Source organism: Rhineura floridana, chromosome 8 (assembly GCF_030035675.1).
Source record: "Rhineura floridana isolate rRhiFlo1 chromosome 8, rRhiFlo1.hap2, whole genome shotgun sequence".
Taxonomy (NCBI): Eukaryota; Metazoa; Chordata; class Lepidosauria; order Squamata; family Rhineuridae; genus Rhineura; species Rhineura floridana.
Window position 1 is genome coordinate 28557000 of NC_084487.1, and position 23183 is coordinate 28580182.

The window sequence follows — 23183 nt, forward strand, 5'->3', positions numbered from 1 at the left end:
AGCACCAACTAACATGGACTGACCTTCCCAACTAACTATTGCAGACCAGCACCCGGCTATACATAGAGTACATTTCTGGCCCCTCTAGTCCACCTCCAGCCAATCACACTGTCTAACTAATTCTAAACCTGCAACCACCAATCAGAAAATGTTTGCCTTCTATCCTCCTTTTGCATACTGAGAGTTCTGCCTCCAACCCCTCCTGAGCTGTCAGTGACAGTTAAACCAATTTTCATATGACCAGAGAGATAGTTCCCACATCAAATGTATTACAGTGTACACTACAATATATAAGACAGGATACATTACACAATGCCCATTAAAACACAGTTTCAACAAATAGGATGTCTTCACACTGTTCCACAAAACCTGGGTTGAAACTTCAGAGATAATTTATACCATAAACCTTTCCAGTCCTGCTCTTCTATGACTGAACTCTAGTCTTCTTCCCATAACCTTTTTCAAGCCATCTAAATTTCCAATGTTTTTGTCAAGTAGAAAGCTATATAATTTTGAAACCTGTCCCTTGGCTTTCTCCTGTAAATCTAGCAATAGTTGCTCAGAAACGCTAACTAGTGGGTCCTGCTTCTGAACACACTACTTTAGTTAGAAATTTAAAATGAACCATAGACAATTATTTAATGTAATTATTGTTTTATTTATTGCAATTTATATACTGTCTTCCAGGATACAAATCCTTCCAAGGTGGCTTACAAATAATATTAAATTACATGTTTAAAAACCACAACAAACTGTATCAAGATATAGTCATCAGGATTCCTCCTACAGGGTAGTTAGTGGCAGAATGGCCCTGTGAAGAGGTGGGGAAAGGAAAGTCCAGCTGGAGCAGACTGCAGTGGCCATCTGTTGTGTCTTTCTGTCTCCTTAAATCCTCCCCATAGGACTGCTGATGGTAGATGGCCCTGTAGGGAGTGGGAGGAAAGTCCAGCTGGACTAGACTCTGGGGTGGTCTTTCTTTGCATCCCTCTCACCTGGAATCTTTCCCACAGGGTAATTGATGGTAGATGGTTCTGGGTAGTGGATGAGTCTGGTTGGAGATTAATAATAATTTATCTACTAATTTATTAGTATTATAGATTATAGTGAGGACCTGTGAAAAAATCATGGTTGAACATTATTTTACAGAGTTGTATTCCCTCCTCCAATTTAAATATTTCCAGAACAGCAGTTTGGCAGTAGAGGCCAGGACATAGGTACAAGCTCCTTACTGGCTGTGGCTAGGAGTTAAGCTAAAGGGAAGAAAGAGATCTGATGTAGGGCTGGTGCCACTTCGAAAGTATTAAGTGAACCAGACAGCTGGTATTGATTCATGTTAATTCTTTGTCTGCCATCTGTTGCTTTTACTAGTCAAGTTTTTTCCTCCCCAAAATTATTGATACTAATATCAATAAAGGAAAGGAAAGCAGCTTTCACCGAAGCTGGTCAGTTTTCATGTCAGCATGTTGAGGCTGGCTGTTTTCCTTTTGGAAAGGAAAATAAAGCAGCTTTCAGTGCCCCCCATCCCCCAACAACTCCTTATCATAAGTGAGACTGTCTAGCCTTGCCTTGTAGTCATTTAACAGGTTAACACTACAGAGATTAGAAGACAAGCCTACAGAGCTTCATCCACATTAAGGGCTCTCTAGAGACTCTCTAGGCATGACTTTTAATCTCTATTAGGCTTGGCTTGCTTCCTCCTTGCTTGGAGATTGGATTATTCAAGTGGAAGGGGGAGGAGAGAGAGACAGACAGACCTGAACTGCTGTGCTGTGCTGTGAATAAAATAAATGAAAGAACAATATATTTGAGAGAAAAAGTCAGGTGTTGGGGAAAGCCACTGAAGTTCAGAGCAAACAGGATCGCTCTGCAAAGATGGAGAATATGTGTACCATTGAAAAATCTGGTGCTAAATCTGAATTCGGTGGAATTCCCACCTATTCTTAATCTGGTGTTGGCTTCCCTTCATTCTGGATCAGTGGGAGAACTGGGTTTGGAAGGCTTATGCTCCAGCATTTTCAGGATTTTTCTTCAAAGCCTTTGTTATTCACCATCTGCATAGGAGACAACTGGAGGCCTCCTCAGCGTTTAGAAAAGAAAAGAGATTTGTACATGTTCCTAGCTCTTCATATGGAGAACTCTCCAGTGTGCGGGGAGTCTGAAAAGGTATGTAAGACATATAACTGCTAAAGTATATCTTAATGAAATTATTTATTTATCGTGTCTATAGTATTTTTCAGCATGATCTGCTCTTTTTTAGAGTATCATTATTCAAATTTGATGTTTAAAAAGTTTTATTAAACTTTTTTTTCTTTCAGTTTCACAAAACTGGAATAGTTGTGTGTGAGTCAGACAAAGTGCACAAACTGATGTCAATGTGTTGCTCCTCAAAAAGTTTGCATGCCGTGCAACAAGTCATGTTGAACACTCCCATCACTTTACGCAATTGCTCTATCTATATGTCCAGAAAACCTTGCTCTGCATGTACCAAATTTCTCATTCAAGGTAGGTAAATTTCTGGGGAAAATATCTTATTTTATTTCTTGAAATAGTTATATGTTGATTTTTGACTCCACAGTCAACAAATTGATTAAAATATCAGTCATATAAGTAATCTAAAAGCTGTTAATACCATAATGAAAACATCAGACTTGAAAAGCAGCTGTAGCAGACAAAAGCAGTCCAAGCTTCACTAGGGGAAGGGGTGAATATGGCCCATTCCCCTTTCAGAGAGAAGAGCCATAGCTCCATGGTGGTAAAACATGTTCTTTGCATGCAGAAGGTCCTAGGTTCAATCCCCAACATCTCCAGGTAGGGATGGGAATATCCCCTGCCAGAAAATCTAGAGAGCCTCTGCCAGTCGGTATGAACAATGGTGAGCTAGATGGGCCAATGGTTTGACTTGGTGTAAGGCAGCTTCCACTGTTCCTGTGCCTGGCAAAAATAAGCTAAACAAGGGGGGCAAGAGAGGGAGCTCCCGGGACTCCAAATCCAACTGCAAACAGTGGCAGACATGCATCAGGCACATCATGAGACATTTGTCTTTCACTTGCTGCAGGCTCAAGCCAAGACCCAGTCACAGATGCCAGGAGCATCAGCCTACAGGAAGAGCCCTGGCTTGGTGGAACAGCTCAAATTTCATATGTAGGCAGTCTTTGGTTCAAATGCAGGGTATAAATCTACAATATTTCATTTCATTTATTTGTTTGTTTTATTTATATCCCGCCCTTCCTCCCAGAAGGAGGCTTCATACCCAAGCACACCTGAGCCAATCAGGTTGAATGCTGCATGGCCAATAGCCTGGCTCCTCTGGGCCAACAAACCCTTTTGGCCCACTCTTAACCCTGGCAACCCATGTGATTAATCCACCTCTCCTCCCCACCCCCATTTTGCCCTGTTAACTAGCCCTGCCTGGTAGCACCTCACCAGGTCACAATTGTTCCTCTCCATCCTTGCCTCTCCCTCCTGGGAGGAGGATCCATCCCACTTGTGCACCATGAAAGGCCTGCTCTCCCCCAGTCCAGGTTACTTGAGAGAGCTGGGACCACTGGCCCTATAAACCTCCTTGTCTGATTTCCTTAGAGTCCCACCCTCAGACCAGCTGAAATTAGATGTTAGAACAGTGCTAATGCAACACAATACTTGTGACTGAGGTTGCGTGCACACCACTCATTTAAAGCACATGACTTCCTTCCAATAATCCTGGGAACTATAGGCAAGGGTTGGGAATTGTAGCTCTGTGGGGGAGTTAAACTACAGTTCCCAGAATTCTTTGGGGAAGTCATGTGCCTTAAATGTGTAGTGTATACCTAGCCAGACTCAAAACCTTTTTTGCGCAGCAACTGGAATATAGTGGATTCTGAAAGAGAAAGAGATATGTCTTGTGCCTTGACAGACATTAGGATAGAAGGTACTTATGGCTTCAGTTTCATGGTAGGAATGCCTTCACATGCCTTCTTGCATAACTGTCTGTCCCTGAGCGTGCAAAAGTTTAAGAGCCTGTCCAGAGCATGTAGGATGTCAATTCCACAGAGGAATACATGGGAACATCCTGATCCAGACTTTTTCACCAGCATTTCCAAGATGTTCCACCAGCTTATCTGTTAGCCTGGTGCCATGTCTCAAATTCTGCTAGTATAGTAGCACTTCTGTTAAGTCCTATGGCTGCTCAGCCAGTGGATCTCAAGTACAGGATTGCATCCTAAAAGCCTTGATAGATAAGATGGCTGTAATCAGGCACCTTAATGATGCTCAAGCAGACATTACCTTCCTTGACAATAATTGCCAGGATATGTAGATATGAATAAAGATCTAAATATTGGACCAGCACAAATCATATGCTGACAAAACCAGGAGACTGTCCTCTGTGAGATGATTCAGTCTAGTCAAAAGCTTACTGTGGGGTGCACATCTCCAGGTGCTTGCTTGCTTAATTGGTTTTATTGGAAGAATTTTAATAACTTGCTTTTGAAAAGAAATACCAAGGTAGTTCACAGACAACACATCAATAAAATACCACAATAAACCCAGCTCAATAAAACAAAGTTGCATTTTGCGACTTGCATCGATTTTATAGGGGCAGTAGAGCTCACAGCATTTGCACCAAAATGAAGCATTGGGCCAAATGTGATGCTAGGGCATCTCATAGAAGACATTCTCCTAGTCTGATCAGTGTGTAATTTTAGGTGGGTCAGTACTTAGTTTATGGTGTGCACACTCCCAGTTCCTTATTCAATTCTACATAAAATGGCAGTTATTGGTCTGGCTTGAACCCAGTGCGCTTGAGAATGTTTTGTACCATATGTGATGCTATGGCATCTTATAGAGGACACTCTCCTGGACTTGCAAGTGTATGATTTGGGTGCCCCCAGCGTAGTTTGTGGTGCCCCCAGTGTTGTCTGGGGTCATCACACTTTAAAGAATGTTAAACAAAACTCCCAGTTTTGAGTCTTGTGGATCTTTATGGGTTCAATTTTCCAGTCATGGAGATGTAGCCTATGGGCCATCCTATAATTTATTTTGAAATGCAAAGGCATATAAACATCTGTTCCTTGCTGAGGGTGCTCGTCCTGCTCTCTTTCAAACGTACACGGGGATAAGGAGCCGAGAATGGGTAATCACCACCAGTCTCATCTAGGCCAGTGTGCTACCACCTCAGTGCTTCCATTTCCCTTGCACTGCCACTGGTGGCACCCCATCTGTACATATGGAGATCCTCCTGATGGAAGAGGCATAGTGTCTGGGTATTTACAGTGGAACTCTCTGCAGTGACTATTTGTTCTGCTTCATCTGCCTAACTTGAGAATATGCAAGACAAAAGAGGTGATGAGAGTTTGGCCAGCAGTTCCCATGGTTGGGATGGTGTCAGAAAGTTGGCTATTCTGTCTGTAGTCTTCACCTGCATATAGGGTTCATAGCCAACAGCCCTTTGCCTTTTTGCATGGTGCATACCTACCCTATTTCCTGTGTTTGTTATCGCCAACACTGCAAAGTGTTTTGGTATCCTAGGCTCCATTGTGGTCAGGGGGCAGTGTGATTTGATTCTCCATTGATTTCAATGGAATTTTTTTAAATTAGACCACATCTTCTGCAGGCATGACATTAAGCTGTTGCTGGGAGCAGGAATGAGGTATGATGGAGCATGGGATACTGTCTAAGGCTGCAGTCCTAATCCCACTTGTCTGGGATAAACCCCATTTAATTTAATAGGACTTAGGTCTGAGTAGTCATGGTAAGGATTGCAGCTCTCCCCATCCAGCTCCCAGAGCCCCCTAAATTTTGGCCTCTATATCTGGATGGTTGTGCTTGCACCAATCTTATGCCCGCATAAGATTATGTCAACATAACCATGAGTATTGTGCTAGCACACATTCTATACCACCGTAAATCTGGTGCCACATTGGTGCAGATCCTGATGCCAGTATGTCTTCATAATCTGTTGAGAATTTAATTGGTATTCTCTAATGAAAGTATTGAGTATAGGATTGTGCTGTAAGTAGACTACCAAAGATAGGGGAAAGCACTGGGGGTTGTTAAATGCATGGGAATTAGGACTGTGTACTGTTACCTGGCTAAGAAGATGGCAGAGGAGAAGGAAGAGAACATTAATTTAAAATGAAAGAAATTAGATCAATTAGTCAAATCATCCCACACTTTTCCATTTTAGGGGAAATTTCTTCTGTCTGTTACTGGCCAAGGCATCCAGAGCTCAAAGAAGACCTTGAACAAGACCTCAAACAAGTTGACCTTTTGTTCTTAACAAGTCCTATAATTAGCAGTGTTTTTGTGCCACTCATAGATCATATTGACAAATCCGACAAAAAGTCGGAAATTGCTCATAGAACACGACGTTTTAGATGCAGTAAGTGTAACCCTTGTTATACTGAGGCTGTAAAGAAAGAAGACTGTGAAAAGAACTGTACTCTGCTTAATTTGCAAGATTGTGTAAAGTCTTGTAATAAGCAAATGGAGGATGCTTCAGAATATCTTGATATTTTATTACATTGTGTCCATGGAGAATTTGCTGGAACATTTGATGAAACATTTAATGAAATAGGCAAAGAGCAGCACATCCATGCACTACAGCTCTGTTTTCTTTTAGCAGCAAGATCTGGTAAGTGTGATGAGAACCTCCCTTTCTCCCTTTCTTTGTAGGCTGCTATACTTTAATATATATGTGCAAATGGTGATGCATAAAGAAAAGATCACAGGATTTAAATACAGATATGTTTGTAAAAGAAAAGTCATATAGGTGATTCTATGGGCTTATCCACATGGGAGCCTAACTTCGTACTAAAGAAGCTGCTTTTACCATCGCAATAACTTTTCAAGGTCTGCATTTCTTGCTGAACGGTAGCTTCCAATCCACTGTTTTCCTTTCACACAAGTAGGCATTTCTCTGGAAAGGTTTAGTATTGCTGTTCCCTTGTGGCCCCGTCCCCAATTTTACATGTTTACTCCCTCCAGAGTATCGATATTGCTGATGCAGAAGGGGAGGTTTTTTTTGTTTCTTGTCAATTGCACGCCTCTCCAGAGAGAGTTGGGGTGCAATTGACATAAAACTATATGAAACTGATTAGAGGGGGGAGTGAGTGAAAGGCAAAGTAGGCAGCGGCTACGGCAGCTTTTGTGGGCGGCAGAGAGGGAGCGGGTAATGGGGCATAAGAGAGTCCATCCACTAAAAAAAAAAATCAAAGCAAAGTGCCACGATGGAGGAGTACAGCGAAGCTGAGACAGTTTTTCCTTTCCTTTTCACATTATAATTGGATTGGGTTGATAACAGATTTAAAGAGGAAAACTGCATTATAGCTTCTGCTTGCCTGCAATGTCATGTGAACCATGCAAATTACAAAGGGATGCAAGTAGCACCAGACACACACTAAATCACCGTGTGGATGAGCCCTATAGCGAAACATCCTGTGGAATAATGGTTGTACAAACAACACTACTGGGTTTTTTTTACATTGTCTTTAGAGGATATTGCTGATGAAATGTAATGCCAGTCTTTTACTTATACCTTCTCTATATATACAGTTATAGAACAGCTGGGCTAGTTTTGCCCAGGTTTGGGGTTTGCCCAGTTTTGTGGGATGATTACATACCCACCAAACTGGGACGTTATTTCAGGAGAGATGAACTGGGGTTTTGGGGTGGGGATACTGTAACAGAACCCTTTATCTTTTAGCCTTTTAAAAGCCGCTATCTGTGAGGCTGCTACTGATGGAGGGGGAGCTTCCTTCCCCCCTGTGTAACACTAAAGTTGCCACATCTGGCACAAAAGCTCTGGCTGTGGTAACTTTAATTTTAAACATTAAAAATGTTGGGAGAGAAGAAGCCATCCCCACAGGTGGTGTCTTTGAAAATGTTAAAAGAAAGAGGGGGCGGGATGAAACCATTCCTATGGACCCCACTCTCCTTAAACAAGATGGAGAACCTCGGCCTCATCCTCTCTGAAAATAACAAAGAATACTTCTGGCAAAATTGCGGGGGGGGGCAATTAATCTAAAAATGTAGTATTAATAAATGGATACTCAATAGTAAGAGTAGTAATGCCTAGAATGAATCAGATAGTTGTGTAATTAGTGATTTAATATATAAGGATCATCTTAGAGATATGAAATAATTTAACTGTCTAGGCTAACATACGTATGTTAGCCTTTGGGTTACATGACCAGATATGAGTTTAGCAGGCCAGAAAGCTATGGACCAAATTTGACAGGAGGGTGGCCTTGCCCACCTGTCAATCACCTAACACCACAATGAGGCTCATGATATGGTTTTTTGAAACCTTGACAATCAGGTGATTATTAGGACTTAAAAGTGCCACACCTAGCTCTTTGCAACAGGTTCACAAAGAGCCCTACGCTGTGCTTTGAAGTCCTGATGAATAGCTGATTGATGATGTTTCAGAAGTCTGGCATGTGGGGCTTCTGAAGTGTTGCCAATCAGCTGATCTTCATCACTTCAGAAGCCGTGTGTCTAGCATTTCTAAAGCTCCAATGATATTCTGAAGCCACTGCACAGCTGATTGGGGGTGCTTCTGAAGCCACTTTTGGTCTTGGTCAGACATCTTTTTACATGTAGAAACCTGCTGTCATAAATGATGTCAGGTGATCGGCAAGTGGGAATAGCTCAGCCAAAATAACAACAATAAATTAGATTGTAGTTGCTTGTTACCTAAAGGTCTCCAAGCGACTTACAAATTACTAAAAACAAAAGTAGATATATCACACCATAAAAACAAAATAATAAAACAACCACCACCTCCATAGAGCTAAAGAAAGCTTTGGCAGGACACTAATATGAACAACATCGTCTCAGTCTATCAATGCCTGGGGGAGAGGGGAAGTCTTTACTTGGCACTGAAAAGATATCAACAAAGGAACCAGGTGGACTCACTGGGGAGCACATTCCACAGATAGGATGCCACAACTGAAAAGGCCCTCTCCCTTGTCACCACCCTCTGAGCCTCCCTCGGGGAGGGGGACTTGGAGAAGGGTCTCAGAAGAAGATCTAAACGTCCAGATAGGTTCACTTCAGGAGAGGCGTTCCCAGAGCTTGGAAAAGTTACTTTTTTGAACTACAACTCCCATCAGCCCCAGCCAGCATGGCCACTGGATTGGGCTGATGGGAGTTGTAGTTCAAAAAAGTAACTTTTCCAAGCTCTGGACTCCAGAACATATTGGGATCCTAAGCTATAAAGAGCTTTATAGCTCAAAAGCAGCACTTTGAATTGGGCTTGGAAGCATATAGGCAGCCAGTGTAATTGGAACAGAATTGGTGTTGTATTATATGCGATCAAGAATCAGACAGCAACATTCTGCACGAATTGAAGCTTCTGAACTACTTCCAAAGGCAGCTCCATGTGAAGTGCATTTGTAGGAATCCAACCCTGAGGCTACCAGAGCATAGATTACTGTAGCCAGGTTATCGCTGTCCAGATAGAATCACATCTGGGCCACTACCTAAGCTGATAGAAGGCACTCTATCCCACTGAGGCCACCTGTGCCTCAAGCAACAGCAACAGATCCAGGAGAACCCCCAAACTATGAACCCACTCCTTCAGAGGTAGTGTGACCCCATATAGAGCAAGCCGCACACCACTCAGCCAGTCAGAGGAACCACCCACCAACAGCATCTCAGTCTTGTCTGGATTAAGCTTCAGTTCATTGATCCTCATCTAGTCTATTATCACTGATTCAGCACATCAACTGCCTCACCTGCAAGAGATAAAAAGGACAAATAGAGCTGCAGGACATCAGCATACTGATAATGACACACTCCAAAACTCTGTATGACCCCACTGAGTAGTTTCTTGTAGATGTTCAACAACATGCAAGACAGAACCAACCCCTGCAGGACCCCATACTGGAGAACCCATGGAAGTCAGCAGAGTTCCACAGCAGTTGCAACAAATTAATCTGTTAAGACTATTGATAAAGGTGAGAAAGAAAGTTAAAGGTTTATTTACTTCTGAGAAGGAGGAGGAAAAGCAGCTCAAAAAACCAAAAAAAGTTACAAGAGAGTCAGTGAGAGGAACACAAGCATTATTCTTTCTGTGTAGCACCTCCCACTGGTTCAGGCAACTAATTACATGAGTTGTTGTTTCCCATTCCAACATCATGGAGCTGAACAATGCTCCTCAAGAACCTCTTTCTGGAGCTGGCAAAGTAGGAACAGAACCACTGCAATGTTGTGCCCCCAACACCAAACTCAGACAGTCACCCCAAAAGGATATCATGGTCAATGGTATTGAAAGCCACTGAAAGATCAAGGAGGATCAACCGAGTCACACTCCCCCTGTCTCTCTCCGGACACAGGGCAACCAAGGCATCTTCTGTACCTAAACCAGGACTGAATCCCAGTTGAAATGCATCTAGAAAATCCTCTGACAGTATCTGGATCTGGTTGGCAACCACCCTCTCAAGAACCTTGCCCAGAAAGGGGAATTTACAACTGGTCTAAAATAATTAGGATCTTCTGGGTCCAGGGAAGACTTCTTCAGGCAGCCTAGGACCACTCCTTCTTGGAAAGAAGCATTAACTCCTCCCTGGCCCATCCAACTATCCCCTCTCTGCCAGATTTTATCAGCCATGAAGAGCAAGGGCCCAAGACACAAGAATGCAAACCTGACCAAGAACAATGTCCACATCCTCAGGCTGCTGCAACTAAAACTCATCCAACAACATAAGTCAAGAAAGCACTCCAGACACTTCACCTGGATCATCAGCACCAACAATGGAGTCCAGATCCCAGTGAATGGATACAATTTTATCCTCAAAATGCTTAGCCAACATGTCACAGCTGGCTTTAGATGGCTCTACCACCTCTCTCGGGCCAGTATGTAATAAGCCCTTGGCCACTCTAAATAGCTCTGCCAGACAACAAGCTGAGGATATAATGGAGGCAGAGAAGTAAGTTTTCTTTGCTGCCTTCACTGCCACTGAATAGGTTTGAATGTGAGCACATACCAATGTTCAGTTACAGTGGTTCGGAGTTTTCCTCCACCTGCACTCAAGCCATCTCCCTTCTCGCTTCATTGCTCTTAGCTCCAGTGTATACCATGGAGCTCTCTGAGCTCTGACAGTTGGGAGAGGATGCTCAGATGCAATCATGTCAACCACATCTCTGTATTCCACAGATCAATCAGGGCTTCAACAGATCAGCCAGCTATGCCAACTGGAAAACTCCCCAGAACCCTCAGAAAACCAATAGGATTCATTAGTCTCTGAAGGCAGACCATCTTAATAGGTCCCTCACTCATGTAGAGGGAAAAGGCCACTGTAAATCTAAAACCCACCAGGAGGTGAACTAACCATGACAGGGAACTGTTTTTATGCCCCACATCTTCAGGTCACCCTCTCCTTGCCCATCTGAGAAAACCAAATTCAGAGTGTGCCCTGCTGCATGTGTTGGCCAGATGACATGTTGGAACAGCTCCATGGTTGTCATGGAGACCATGAAGTCCTGAGCCGCCCCATACAGAACAGACTGGGCATGAGTGTTGATATCTCCCAAGAGTAACTGTCACAGGGGCCTCAACCCCATGTTTGAGACCGCATCCATCAGCCTGGGCAGGGAGACTGTTCGGCAGCAAGGAGTACAGTCCTAACATAAGATACAAACACTCCAGATTGGTACTCAGTTGTACAGAGAGTCTGGAGAGCAAGATGGAATTCCTATAGACCAAACACATATGGCCCTCAAGCCTACCTGGTGCTGAACCAAGTACCTGGGTGGGCACAACTGGGAGAGGCTAACTGCACCCTGCTCTCCACCCAGGTCTCGGTTATATGGCCTGGCGGGCCAGAGGTTTCCCACCCCGGGTTACATGTAACCTGTTTTCAGGCAAAAACTGAATAGAAGGATAGCTAGACCTCATCTATAAAAAGTTTAAGGATATTACTATAAATGTCTAGTTTTATTCAATTTGATTAGATATTTAATTTGATGGGATAGGCAACCTGATCCGAAAGACCCAGCTTCAGCTGACATAGTATTGTTGCAGCTAACTTGACATCTTCAGCTTAGTAAATGAGGCAGAACTATGTTGTCATGCTACTTACTTAAAAGCCACTGAAATAGTCTTATGTATATAAAACAGGTGGACATCATCAAATGGTCAATTATAGGAATCAAACTGATTATATAATTGGTAACAGAAGATGGACAAGTTCCATACTTCCTGTAAAAACAAGACCAGGAGCAGACTGCAGTACAGATTAAAAATCAGAGTAAAGATAAAGAACAACAAAGCAACCATAATGCCAAAATACAGTTAAATAACATCCCAGAAGAGTATAAAGATCACATAAGATACAGATTTGAGGCTTTAAATTTAGTTGACAGAGAACCAGAAGAACTATAGATTGAAGTCAGAGACATTATCAGGGAAGAATGCAAAAAGACAATACCTCTAGTTAAAAAGAGAGAAAGACCTCAATGGATGACTGAAGAAATTCTTAAAATGGTTAAAGAGAGAAGGAAAGCAAAAGCAAAAGGAGATAGAAACATGGTCAGAACTCTAAATGCAACAATACAGTGACTAGTACATAGGGACAAAGAATTACTAGATAAAATAAAAGAAAGATGGTAGCAATACACTGAAGAACTCTATAAAAGAGATGCAAGGATGACAAATTCATTCATGGAGGAACCGCATGATGAAGAACCAGACATTTTAGAATGTGAGGTGGAAGCTGCTCTTAAAATACTTGGAAGAAACAAATCACCAGGAACAGATGGCATACCAATAGAGTTGCTAGAAGTTACTGAGACTGAGTCTATCCAAATTTTGACAAAAAATTGTCAACAAATATGGAAAAGAAAACAATGGCCCACAGATTGGAAGCATTCAATATACATCCCAATTCCAAACAAAGGGGATCCCAGCGAATGCAGTAATTATTGAACTATTTATTTATTTATTTATTTATTTAATTACATTTCTAGACCACCCTATAACAGAAAGCTCTCAGGGCGGTGTACAACAAATAAAATCACAATTAAAATATGAGCAAGTGTGAAAAATATAACATGATAAAAATCTGAAATAGAATTGCCATTGAGTTTATAAATTAAAATCCATATTAGGTTTAAAATTAAATTTAAAATGTTTAAAAAGCCTGGGCGAAAAGGTAGGTTTTTACCTGGCGCCGAAAAGATAACAAAGAAGGCGCCAGGCGTATCTCGTCTGGGAGGGCATTCCATAGTTCGGGGGCCACCACCGAGAAGGCCCTAGATCTAGTTGTTGATCTCCGGGCCTCTTTATGAGTTGGGACCCGGAGAAGGGCCTTCGACGTCGAGCGTAGTGAACGGGTAGGTACATAGCGAGAGAGGCGTTCCACCAGGTATTGCGGTCCGATGCCGTTTAGGGCTTTATAGGTAAGAACCAACACTTTGAATCTGGCCCAGAAACATATCGGTAGCCAGTGCAGCTGCTCCAGGACAGGTGTTATATGGTCAAATTTCTTTGTCCCAGTGAGAACTCTGGCCGCAGCATTTTGCACTAGCTGAAGTTTCCGAACCGTCTTCACAGGTAGCCCCACGTAGAGTGCATTACAGTAGTCCAATCTAGAGGTTACCATAGCATGGATAACTGAGGCGAGATTCTCCCTGTCCAGATAGGGTCGTAGTTGGGCTACCAGCCAAAGCTGGTAGAATGCATTCCGTGCCACCGAGGCTACCTGAGCCTCAAGTGACAGGAGCGGGTCTAATAAGACCCCCAAACTACATACCTGCTCCTTTAGGGGGAGTGTAACCCCATCTAGGGCAGGTCGAACATCAACCATCTGGGCAGAGGGCCCTCCCACCAACAGCATCTCAGTCTTGTTAGGATTGAGTTTCAGTTTATTAGCTCTCATCCAGCCCATTATCGCGGCCAGGCAGCGGTCTAGTACATCAACAGCCTCACCTGACGAAGATGAAAAGGAGTAGTAGAGCTGCGTATCATCAGCATATTGCTGGAAACGCACTCCAAAACTCCTGATGACCTCACCCAGCGGCTTCATATAGATATTGAAAAGCATGGGGGACAGAACTGAACCCTGCGGGACTCCATATTGGAGTACCCAGGGACTCGAGTAATGTTCCCCCAGCATCACCTTCTGGAGACGATTCCCGAGATAGGAGCAGAGCCACCGCCAAGCAGTGCCTCCCACTCCTAAATCCGTAAGTCGCTCCAGAAGGATACCATGGTCGATGGTATCAAACGCCGCTGAGAGATCAAGGAGAACCAACAGAGTTACCTCTGATGACCTCACCCGGCGGCTTCATATAGATATTGAAAAGCATGGGGGACAGAACTGAACCCTGCGGGACTCCATATTGGAGTACCCAGGGACTCGAGTAATGTTCCCCCAGCATCACCTTCTGGAGACGATTCCCGAGATAGGAGCAGAGCCACCGCCAAGCAGTGCCTCCCACTCCTAAATCCGTAAGTTGCTCCAGAAGGATACCATGGTCGATGGTATCAAACGCCGCTGAGAGATCAAGGAGAACCAACAGAGTTACACTCCCTCTGTCTTTCTCCCAACAGAGGTCATCATACAGGGCGACCAAGGCTGTTTCTGTACCAAACCCCGGCCGAAAGCCCGATTGAAATGGGTCCAGATAATCAGTTTCATCCAAGAGAGCCTGGAGTTGGCGAGCGACCACACGCTCTAGGACCTTGCCCAGGAATGGAACATTTGCTACCGGCCTATAGTTGTCCAAATTATCAGGGTCCAAGGAGGGTTTTTTTAGGAGCGGTCTCACCACCGCCTGTTTCAGGCAGGGTGGGACCACTCCCTCTCGTAAAGAGGCATTAATCACCTCCTTGGCCCAGCCGGCTGTTCCATTCCTGCTAGCTTAAATTAGCCATGAGGGGCAAGGATCCAGAGCAGAAGTGGTCGCCCGCACCTGTCCAAGCACCTTGTCCACATCCTCGAGCTGTACCAACTGAAACTCATCCAGTAAAACAGGACAAGACTGTGCTCTGGACACCTCATTAGGATCAACTGCTACAATAATGGAGTCAAGGTCCCGGCGGATGTTCACTATTGCCTAATATCCCATGCAAGTAAAGTAATGTTCAAGATTCTACAACAAAGGTTCTTATCATATACGGAGAGAGAAATGCCAGACGTCCAAGCTGGATTTAGAAAAGGAAGAGGTACCAGAGATCATACCGCAAACATACGTTGAATAATGGAACAGACCAAGGAATTTCAGAAGGAAATCACCCTATGCTTTATAGATTACAGTGAGGCTTTTGATTGTGTAGATCATGAAAAACTATGGAATGCTTTAAAAGAAATGGGGGTGCCACAGCATCTGATTGGTCTGATGCACAACCTATATTCTGGACAAGAGGTTACTGTAAGGACAGAATATGAAGAAACTGATTGGTTCCCAATCGGAAAGGGTGTAAGACAGGGGTGTATTTTGTCACCCTATTGTTTAATCTATACACAGAACATATCAAACGGAAAGTGGGATTGGAGCAAGATGAAGGAGGTGTGAATATTGGAGGGAGAAATATCAATAATTTAAGATATGCAGATGATACCATACTACTAGCAGAAACCAGTAACGATTTGAAACGAATGCTGATGAAAGTTAAAGAGGAAAGCACAAAGGCAGGACTACAGCTGAATGTAAAAAAAAAAACTATGTAATGACAACAGAAGATTTATGTAAAGTTCACAACAAGGACATTGAACTTGTCAAGGATTATCAATACCTCAGCACAGTCATTAACCAAAATGGAGACAATAGTCAAGAAATCAGAAGAAGGCTAGGACTGTAGACAGCAGCTATGAGAGAATTAGAAAAGGTCCTCAAATGCAAAGATGTATCACTGAACACTAAAGTCAGGATCATTCAGACCATGGTATTCCCAATCTCTATGTATGGATATGAAAGTCGGACAGTGAAAAAAGCAGATAAGAGAAAAAGCAATTCATTTGAAATGTGGTGTTGGAGGAGAGCTTTGCGCATATCATGGACTGAAAAAGACAAATAATTGAGTATTAGAACAAATTAAACCAGAACTATCATTAAAAGTTAAAATGATGAAACTGAGGTTATCATACTCCGGACACATCTTGAGAAAAGACACTAGAAAAGACAATAATGCTGGGAAAACGAAAGGGAGTAGAAAAAGAGGAAGACCAAACAAGAGACAGATTGATTTCCTAAAGGAAGCCACAGACCTGAACTTACAAGATCTGAACAGGGTGGTTTATGCTATTGGAGGTTGCTGATTCATAGGATTGCCATAAGTTGTAATCAACTTGAAGGTACATAACGACAACAACAATATAAAAAACGTGTGGGTTCTATAGTTGCCTTTGTCTTCTTTAGAATGGGACTGTTTCTGGGTCTTCTCCTAGTTTCCCTGCTCCAGACCTCCCTACTAATGGACTGCAAGATTTGGGGTGGGGAGAAGCATGGGCTGGGGGTGTCTGAACATAGCTCTGCAGCAGAGAATCAAGAGTGCTTTATGTTTTCAATGTTAACTCTTATGCTTAAGCCTATGAACTGTCATACCAGTGCAGAAAGTCATAGAAGCAAGCCATAAATCTTGCACCACCTCAGCAAGTTCAATTTTTAAAAACCATTCATTAATAAACAATTTTCTGTTTTTTTTAAAGATGATCCAGATAAAGGAGTAGGGTGTCTATTGTATGATAAAAATGGATGTAATAAACCCGGATATTTTGTAAGTATTAAAACTACTTTAAAAATCTGTATCTTTAGTCACCTAAGCCATTTCATAGGAGTGTAGATCCTGGGTGCAGCTTTATTTATAGGCAGATCATTAATATAACAGTCTTTGACAATAATTTATTACAAAATTATTAATATGACATTCTCATTCATTCTGTGAGATTTACATGTGTGTATCTATGCACAGGATTTTAACTAAATGGTGATGCATTGACACAATATTCTGCATGGTTCAGAAGTCACTTTGTCTCCTTGTCAACCATGGTTTGGGAATTGGGAGTACTTTGTGGGCATTCCCACTCCTCTCTTCCTCCATTAACTATGTGAATTCCCCCTTCTCTAATTAGCTGTGTTCAACATTATGTCTGAACTAGCATACCGTAAGTATAGCTATTGCTAATCAAAGCTACTTTTTAAATTGGATATTGAAAGCAGCATCTATCTCTGGATTAAAAGATAACCATGGATGTTTCTGCTGGTTCAGTTGTAACACTGAACCATGGATAACATTACAAGGGAAGGCATGGAGGAAAGAGTATAAGAGCCCAGAAGACTGAGGAGTCTGCAAGTCTTTGATCACCATCCTTGGATACACAAGGATACCCAACATCACTAAGATCATTGTTACTCAGATAATGGTTGATAGACAGGCTAATTGCAAATATATTTTAATTGTTATTTTTCTTCATTATTTATTATTGTACAATTTTCCGCTATGTTCTCTTTTTCTTTTTCTAGTTTGGAGCAGGTTATAATGGATATCCTATAGGTGCTTTGTATGGAAACCTGCCTCGATGTGGTAGAGGAGACTTACCAAAAAAGGAAGCCCTTGTCCATGCTGAACAAAATGCTCTTCTATTCAGGTCACTGGCTTTATTTATATTAATATAGAATGAGGGATGAACAACTTCTGTATTGTTGGAGTCTGCCTATTCTCCAGATAGTGGTGTGAGAGCGAGACGTTGAACCCACTCAAAGTGGTCAAGCTCCATAACAAAGCTGACACCATTTAGTGGGAAAGGCACCACTGTTATGAAGAAGATTACAAGACATTACATTCAAAACCAAGAAAAATATAATATTTCAAATTGTAAGACAGAGTTCACAATTTAGGCATCATTCCTATGTACTCTTACTGGTGAGTAAGTCCCACTTTGCTCAGTGGGACTTACTTTTGAGCAGACGTATACTGTGGAAAAACATGCTACTATACCTTCATTAAAATTTGGTGCAACCACTTGGGATCAGATAAAACTGCACTGGAAGCAAGATTTGGCTTATTGGTGCCCAGTTGCTATCTTTGATACTGAACATTTCTTGCCCTTTTATTATTGCAGATTAGTTGGTTGCCTTTCTAAACTGGGACATTTTATTTTATATTTCACAGTTGAAATGCCCCTCCATCCAAATGCTGATGGCATTGAGAGGAGGTAACCTTGCCAATTCAACCCAGGCTCATTCTAAATTTATTTGGATGAGTGATTTAATTAAGTGGAAAGTGATATGTGGGGATTAAAGCTTAATAAGAATATTTTCCCTCAAAAGCATGATTTAGTTGAACGACTCTTTAGAGGGGCAGAGCAATCCAACTCAGGGGAAGCTGGAAGAAGGGGTGCTGGTGAAAGAGGAGCCAGTGGGAAGGTCCGTGACATGCAATAGCCATGCAGGAGCCTCTGGATTGGCTGAATGCCAGGAACTGCATACAGGGACCAGAAAGTAAAAGCTGATTCTCACAAATCTCCCTACTGGGGAGTAAGTGTTCTTCATAGATAGCCACTGTAATTAGTTTCATGAAAATGGAAATGGACTGCCTTCAAGTTGATCCCGACTTATGGTGACCCTATGAATAGGGTTTTCATGGTAAGCGGTATTCAGAGGGGAGTTACCATTGCCTTCCTCTGAGGCTAGTCCTCCCCAGCTGGCTAGGGCTTGCTCAGCTTGTCACAGCTGCACAAGCCAGCCTCTTCCTTGTCTGCAACTGCCAGCTGGGGGGCAACTGGACTCCTTGGGACTCTGCAGCTTGCCCACAGCTGCACAGGTGGCAGGACACATAACCCCTGAGCCCCTCACTGTGGGGTGGTCTTTAGCTAGCCCTTGACACCCAGGAGACACAAGTGGGGATTTGAACTCACAGATTCTGGACTCCCAGCCAGGCTCTCCTCCCCATTTCATAGGCTGACCTTTTTCCCGGTGCAACTTTGGCCCAGATTGGGACCTGCAGGAGTGCTCTAAACACAAGTTGGATGTTGCCTAAGTTCCCCTTCTTGGCCTGTTCTCTGACATGCCACTGGAACGGCCCTTTTTGGGCCTTCCGCTGGTTTCCACCGGCTCCCCTTCCACCAGGCTGGGCTTCCCCAGTGGACCCCTGGCTGAACTGGCAGGGTCCTGACTCCGCCATGGCTGAGCTGGGATGAGGGGCTTCTGCCAAAGGAGTCTGGCTGAGCCATGACCCTGCCAGCTCAGCTGGGGACCCACCATCTCCTCCTACCCTCAGCCCAGCATAAACAGCAGTTGGATTGTGGCCTAAGAGTTTGTGTTGCTGTTTTCTTTTTTCCAGATCTAACAAACAAATAAAAGACACTGATGTTCTCTATTGTAGCAAACCTCCCTGTTTACCGTGTCAAAACTATATAGATTTTGTGGGCATAAAGAGGATTATTTCTGTGAAAGATTCATCAACTAAAAGAGTAAGGTTTTGCAATTCAATTATTAACCCTCTGTTGATTAAAAAATTGACTGTTATCAGTCTAGTTATGGGGTCAAATTTAGTCAAACCAAGCCAAACAAATAAAATATCTGGTGGAGAATATTAAGCATAACAGAAGAAGAGGGTGCAAATTTGCATACATTTGCATATGTCAAAAACATGGAAACTTGTGCCGTCTTTTGTTGGTGGGGCAGAGGAGCCAATCCCCATACAGTGTACTGTACCCAGTATCAGCATCCTCCTCTTTTTTTTAACCAGAGCAATGTTATCTGAAATGCAAAAATTGTTAAATTTATTATATAAAATATCCCCCCCCCAAAACTGGAACTACAAATGTAGCAAAACAAAGTGGTAAAATCCTGACTTAGTACAATGAACTGTACCACTTTAGACTTTGGGGATTGTTTTTTAACTAAATCCTATTCAGAGTAGAACCACTGAAGTTAATGAACATTCATTAGTCATGGCTATGTAATGGATCTACTCTGAGTAGGACTAGCACAGACTATCACCCTGGGTATGTGTGTCTGTGTCATTTTTGAATGCGTCCCCATTCTTTGTGTAAGTGGAAAATTAGTATAGTAGATAGTTGCAGTTTGGAAAAAGGGCTGGGTATAAATAAAGATAATAATAATAATAAAGAGGCTGGGCTAGAACATTTTTCACTGCCATGTTAGTTGTCTTCTGACACAGAGGTATTTTGTTGAATGTGGGAGAATATTTAAAAACAGTATTTGCCACCTGCAATCTGAAGGAGCATAGTCCTTTCTAGCTGACAGGATTGTGGGGCAGTGGCAACTCTAATCAGCACCAGGCGGTTGAGTCTGGGAGCTGCTATTTTAATTTCCTACAATGCCTTGGCCTGGAGCAACATTACTTTGGGGGCATTGTGGGAATTTAAATAGTGGTTCCCAGGCTCAGCAAACCAGCATTTTTTTTTAAAGTAGATGCAGGGCAGGTATCAGCAACAAACCTTCCTGGAATGCTGGGGCCCTGGCAAATGCCTGAACGTGTTCCATGTTAATTTGTACCTGCTACCGCCTCAGTTTTTTAACTCATCATTGTGTTGCATCTGTAGATAAGGCATGATGTAACAAACTTGGCAGTGAAAGTGTGGTGTGTTAAAAGGTCACCAAACAAGAACTCACTACCATATAGAAGTTGAATAACAAAAGAACTTTGGAATTCATAGATATTAACACATTTTCTCAAATGTCCCAAAGTGTGTGTATATATTTGAAATCTTCTTTTTCAGACAGTCATTTCAGAATTAAAAGATAAATTTAAATATGTACAGGTATGTATCCTCATTGAAAACTAGACTTGGGGAAGGACTGCAAAATATGCTGATTATTATATTTCATATTTTTAAAAATCAACATATATATTTAAGAGTTTATTGTGCCTTTTTAGTAGAAGTTCAAGATAGAATAGGATATAGAACAGATCTTAAAGTTTTAGTCAGCTGCATCAAACAGAGGGAGGCAAAACAGCAGTTAAATAGGTTTTTTTGAAGGTGAAATACAGGTGTGGAAATAAAGCAATTGGACAGACCTATGCTCTGATTAAGGAAAGTGGTAGTAGTTAGGAAAGGGCTGATACTGAGTGTACACCTGTGTGTAGGCTCTGCAGATAGTAGTATGTGGAAGCAAGCTATAGGCTTGTACCACATGCCTGGTGAATCACTGCTTATATGCATATATTTGCATGCAGTTAAAACCAGACCATGTGATTTAGCCACCCCTTTTGTGGTAGATAGATTGCATGGTCAGATCACCATCCATTATTTATTTCTAAAATCCACATTTGGGCAACACTTAGGAAAAACCAAAAGGTCACAAAATAGTAGTGAGCTTTTGTGTTCTTGAGAACTCTTCATTAGGAAAGATGCTTCTTTATCCTAGAATTTTTCAGTGTGTAACTTGATATTTGTAGCACCTGGCAAAGACTTGTTTAGCCTGTAATCTCCATCTTGGAACTGAGTCTACAAACTGAGCCCAATTGTTTTTATTTATTTTATTATTTGATTTATATCCCGCCCTTCCTCCCAGCAGGAGGTTGTACTTCTACAATTTTTTCCTTGTGAGTCCAACCCCTGCTTTGTGTAACATCTTGCCTGACATACAGTTGCCTGATAAACTTAAAAGCTTGACATTGTTTTGTGACATTTTGGTTGGTCAAATAAGTATTGCCCAACTGTGGATTTTGGAGTTTTTTCTTATGGATCTACCTGGCTGCTTTTGCTTTTCATGATATAATGCATACATGTAGGCATCTCTACACACTAAATCAGGGATGGGGAGTCTGTGGTTCTCTAAATGTTGTTAGTCTCCATCTCCCATCAGCATCAGCCAGTGTGGCCAATGGTCAGGGATAATTAGAGAAGCAGCCCAACAACATCTGGAGGACCACAGGCTCCTCTAAATGGGCCATGAGAGCTGGAATTCCATTAACTACTGTATGTAGAATCTATATGCAGGAGTACACTTTCACCCAACGCTTAGAAAAGGGAGATTAAATAATGTTCAACTAGAACTTATAACCTTTAGAGATGGGATGAGCTGGATGATCAGACTGAATGCCCAGAAATATATGCAATTATCACTTGTTTACATCAATCAATAATCACATTGCATAAGTAGCTCTGTTTAAAATCAGGTATACTTGTGTAAAACAGTAATGTGACATTTGTTTACTTATTCTTTCTCTCTACAGTATAAGTGCGCAACAGAGAAACTTACTGGTGACATTTTTATTCTTTGCTCCTTAATGTTATTATGCTTTACTCTGTATTTTTCATTGCCAGATTTATTCTGATATTAGAGAACACTGTCTAGAGCCCTTAAAAAAGAGGATGAAAGGGTGAGGAGATTTTTGTTAGGACCTTGCCATGGGTGGAAAGGGTTATCCCCCCCAGCATACCACAGCCCCATCTTAATTGGAACCCCAGTGGCTACTTCTGGGAGGAAAGGCGGAATATAAATGTAATAAATAAAGAAGTAATACTATTCACAGTGTGTGTGAAGATTTATGCAATTCAAAGTGACATGTTTAGCATTATGGGAAGTTTGGCCCTCAGCCTTGTCATTTTCACTTAATCAACTAAAAGATAACTGTATTTGTATGTTAAATACCACTATCATCTGGTAATCCCATCACAAATTTTACATTTCATTGTTGATCTGTGGAAAGAATAATGGGATTGGCTGTATTATTGGGGTATCATACATTGTGTGCAAACAAACTAGCAAAAATTAGTTGTGACTAAAGGCCAACATAAGAAAAGGTTATGAAGGAAACAATGAGTGCCTAATCCTGATACTCTTCCTCATTCTCTATTATGGCAACAAATGTGGGATTAGGACCTTGTGTTTGCCAATATAACATCTGTTTTGGCCTTCAATCCCATTGCAATAATTGCAACTGAAAGTGTAGTTAAATGCTCAAGTTCTATTGATTTAAATGACATCATGTGTTCAAAAATATTAGAGTTACAATGTGTACCACTTCAGACAACCAGTGAAAGACCTCCGTGAATTTTCTTCAAAGCTATTGTTGGTTGTTATTGCACATGCATCTAGATGAACGTTTAGTGTGATGCTGCAAAACAGAGCTTATGTTTTGGAAATATAATTATATTCACTAATAGGCAAAAAAGATTGCGGTTTAACAACGTACCTATAGCCCACAGATATTTCTATTGAAGTTTAAAAAGCAGGGAAATTGGGCAGCTATAGTGAATGCACCAGGGGAGCAGGAGACCTGACCT

At 42.0% G+C, this 23183-nt stretch overlaps 1 protein-coding gene across 2 annotated transcripts in view; it reads left to right on the forward strand.

The window, feature by feature from the left end:
• The window catches only part of LOC133390329 (cytidine and dCMP deaminase domain-containing protein 1-like), a 45511-nt gene extending 23040 nt beyond the window's left edge, over positions 1-22471 (forward strand). Inside the window, exons 3-10 of one of the 2 annotated variants that reach the window (XM_061638739.1) lie at positions 2060-2163; positions 2316-2502; positions 6164-6610; positions 16632-16699; positions 17446-17570; positions 19265-19394; positions 20670-20711; positions 22130-22471. In XM_061638739.1, coding sequence (XP_061494723.1) covers positions 2060-2163; positions 2316-2502; positions 6164-6610; positions 16632-16699; positions 17446-17570; positions 19265-19394; positions 20670-20711; positions 22130-22231 — 1205 coding nt within the window. In that variant the 3' untranslated portion in view covers positions 22232-22471. Of the gene's footprint in view, positions 1-1887; positions 2164-2315; positions 2503-6163; positions 6611-16631; positions 16700-17445; positions 17571-19264; positions 19395-20669; positions 20712-22129 lie in introns of those variants that run through there. The other variant, XM_061638738.1, reaches the window with a different exon arrangement.
• Positions 22472-23183: the final 712 nt, after the last annotated feature.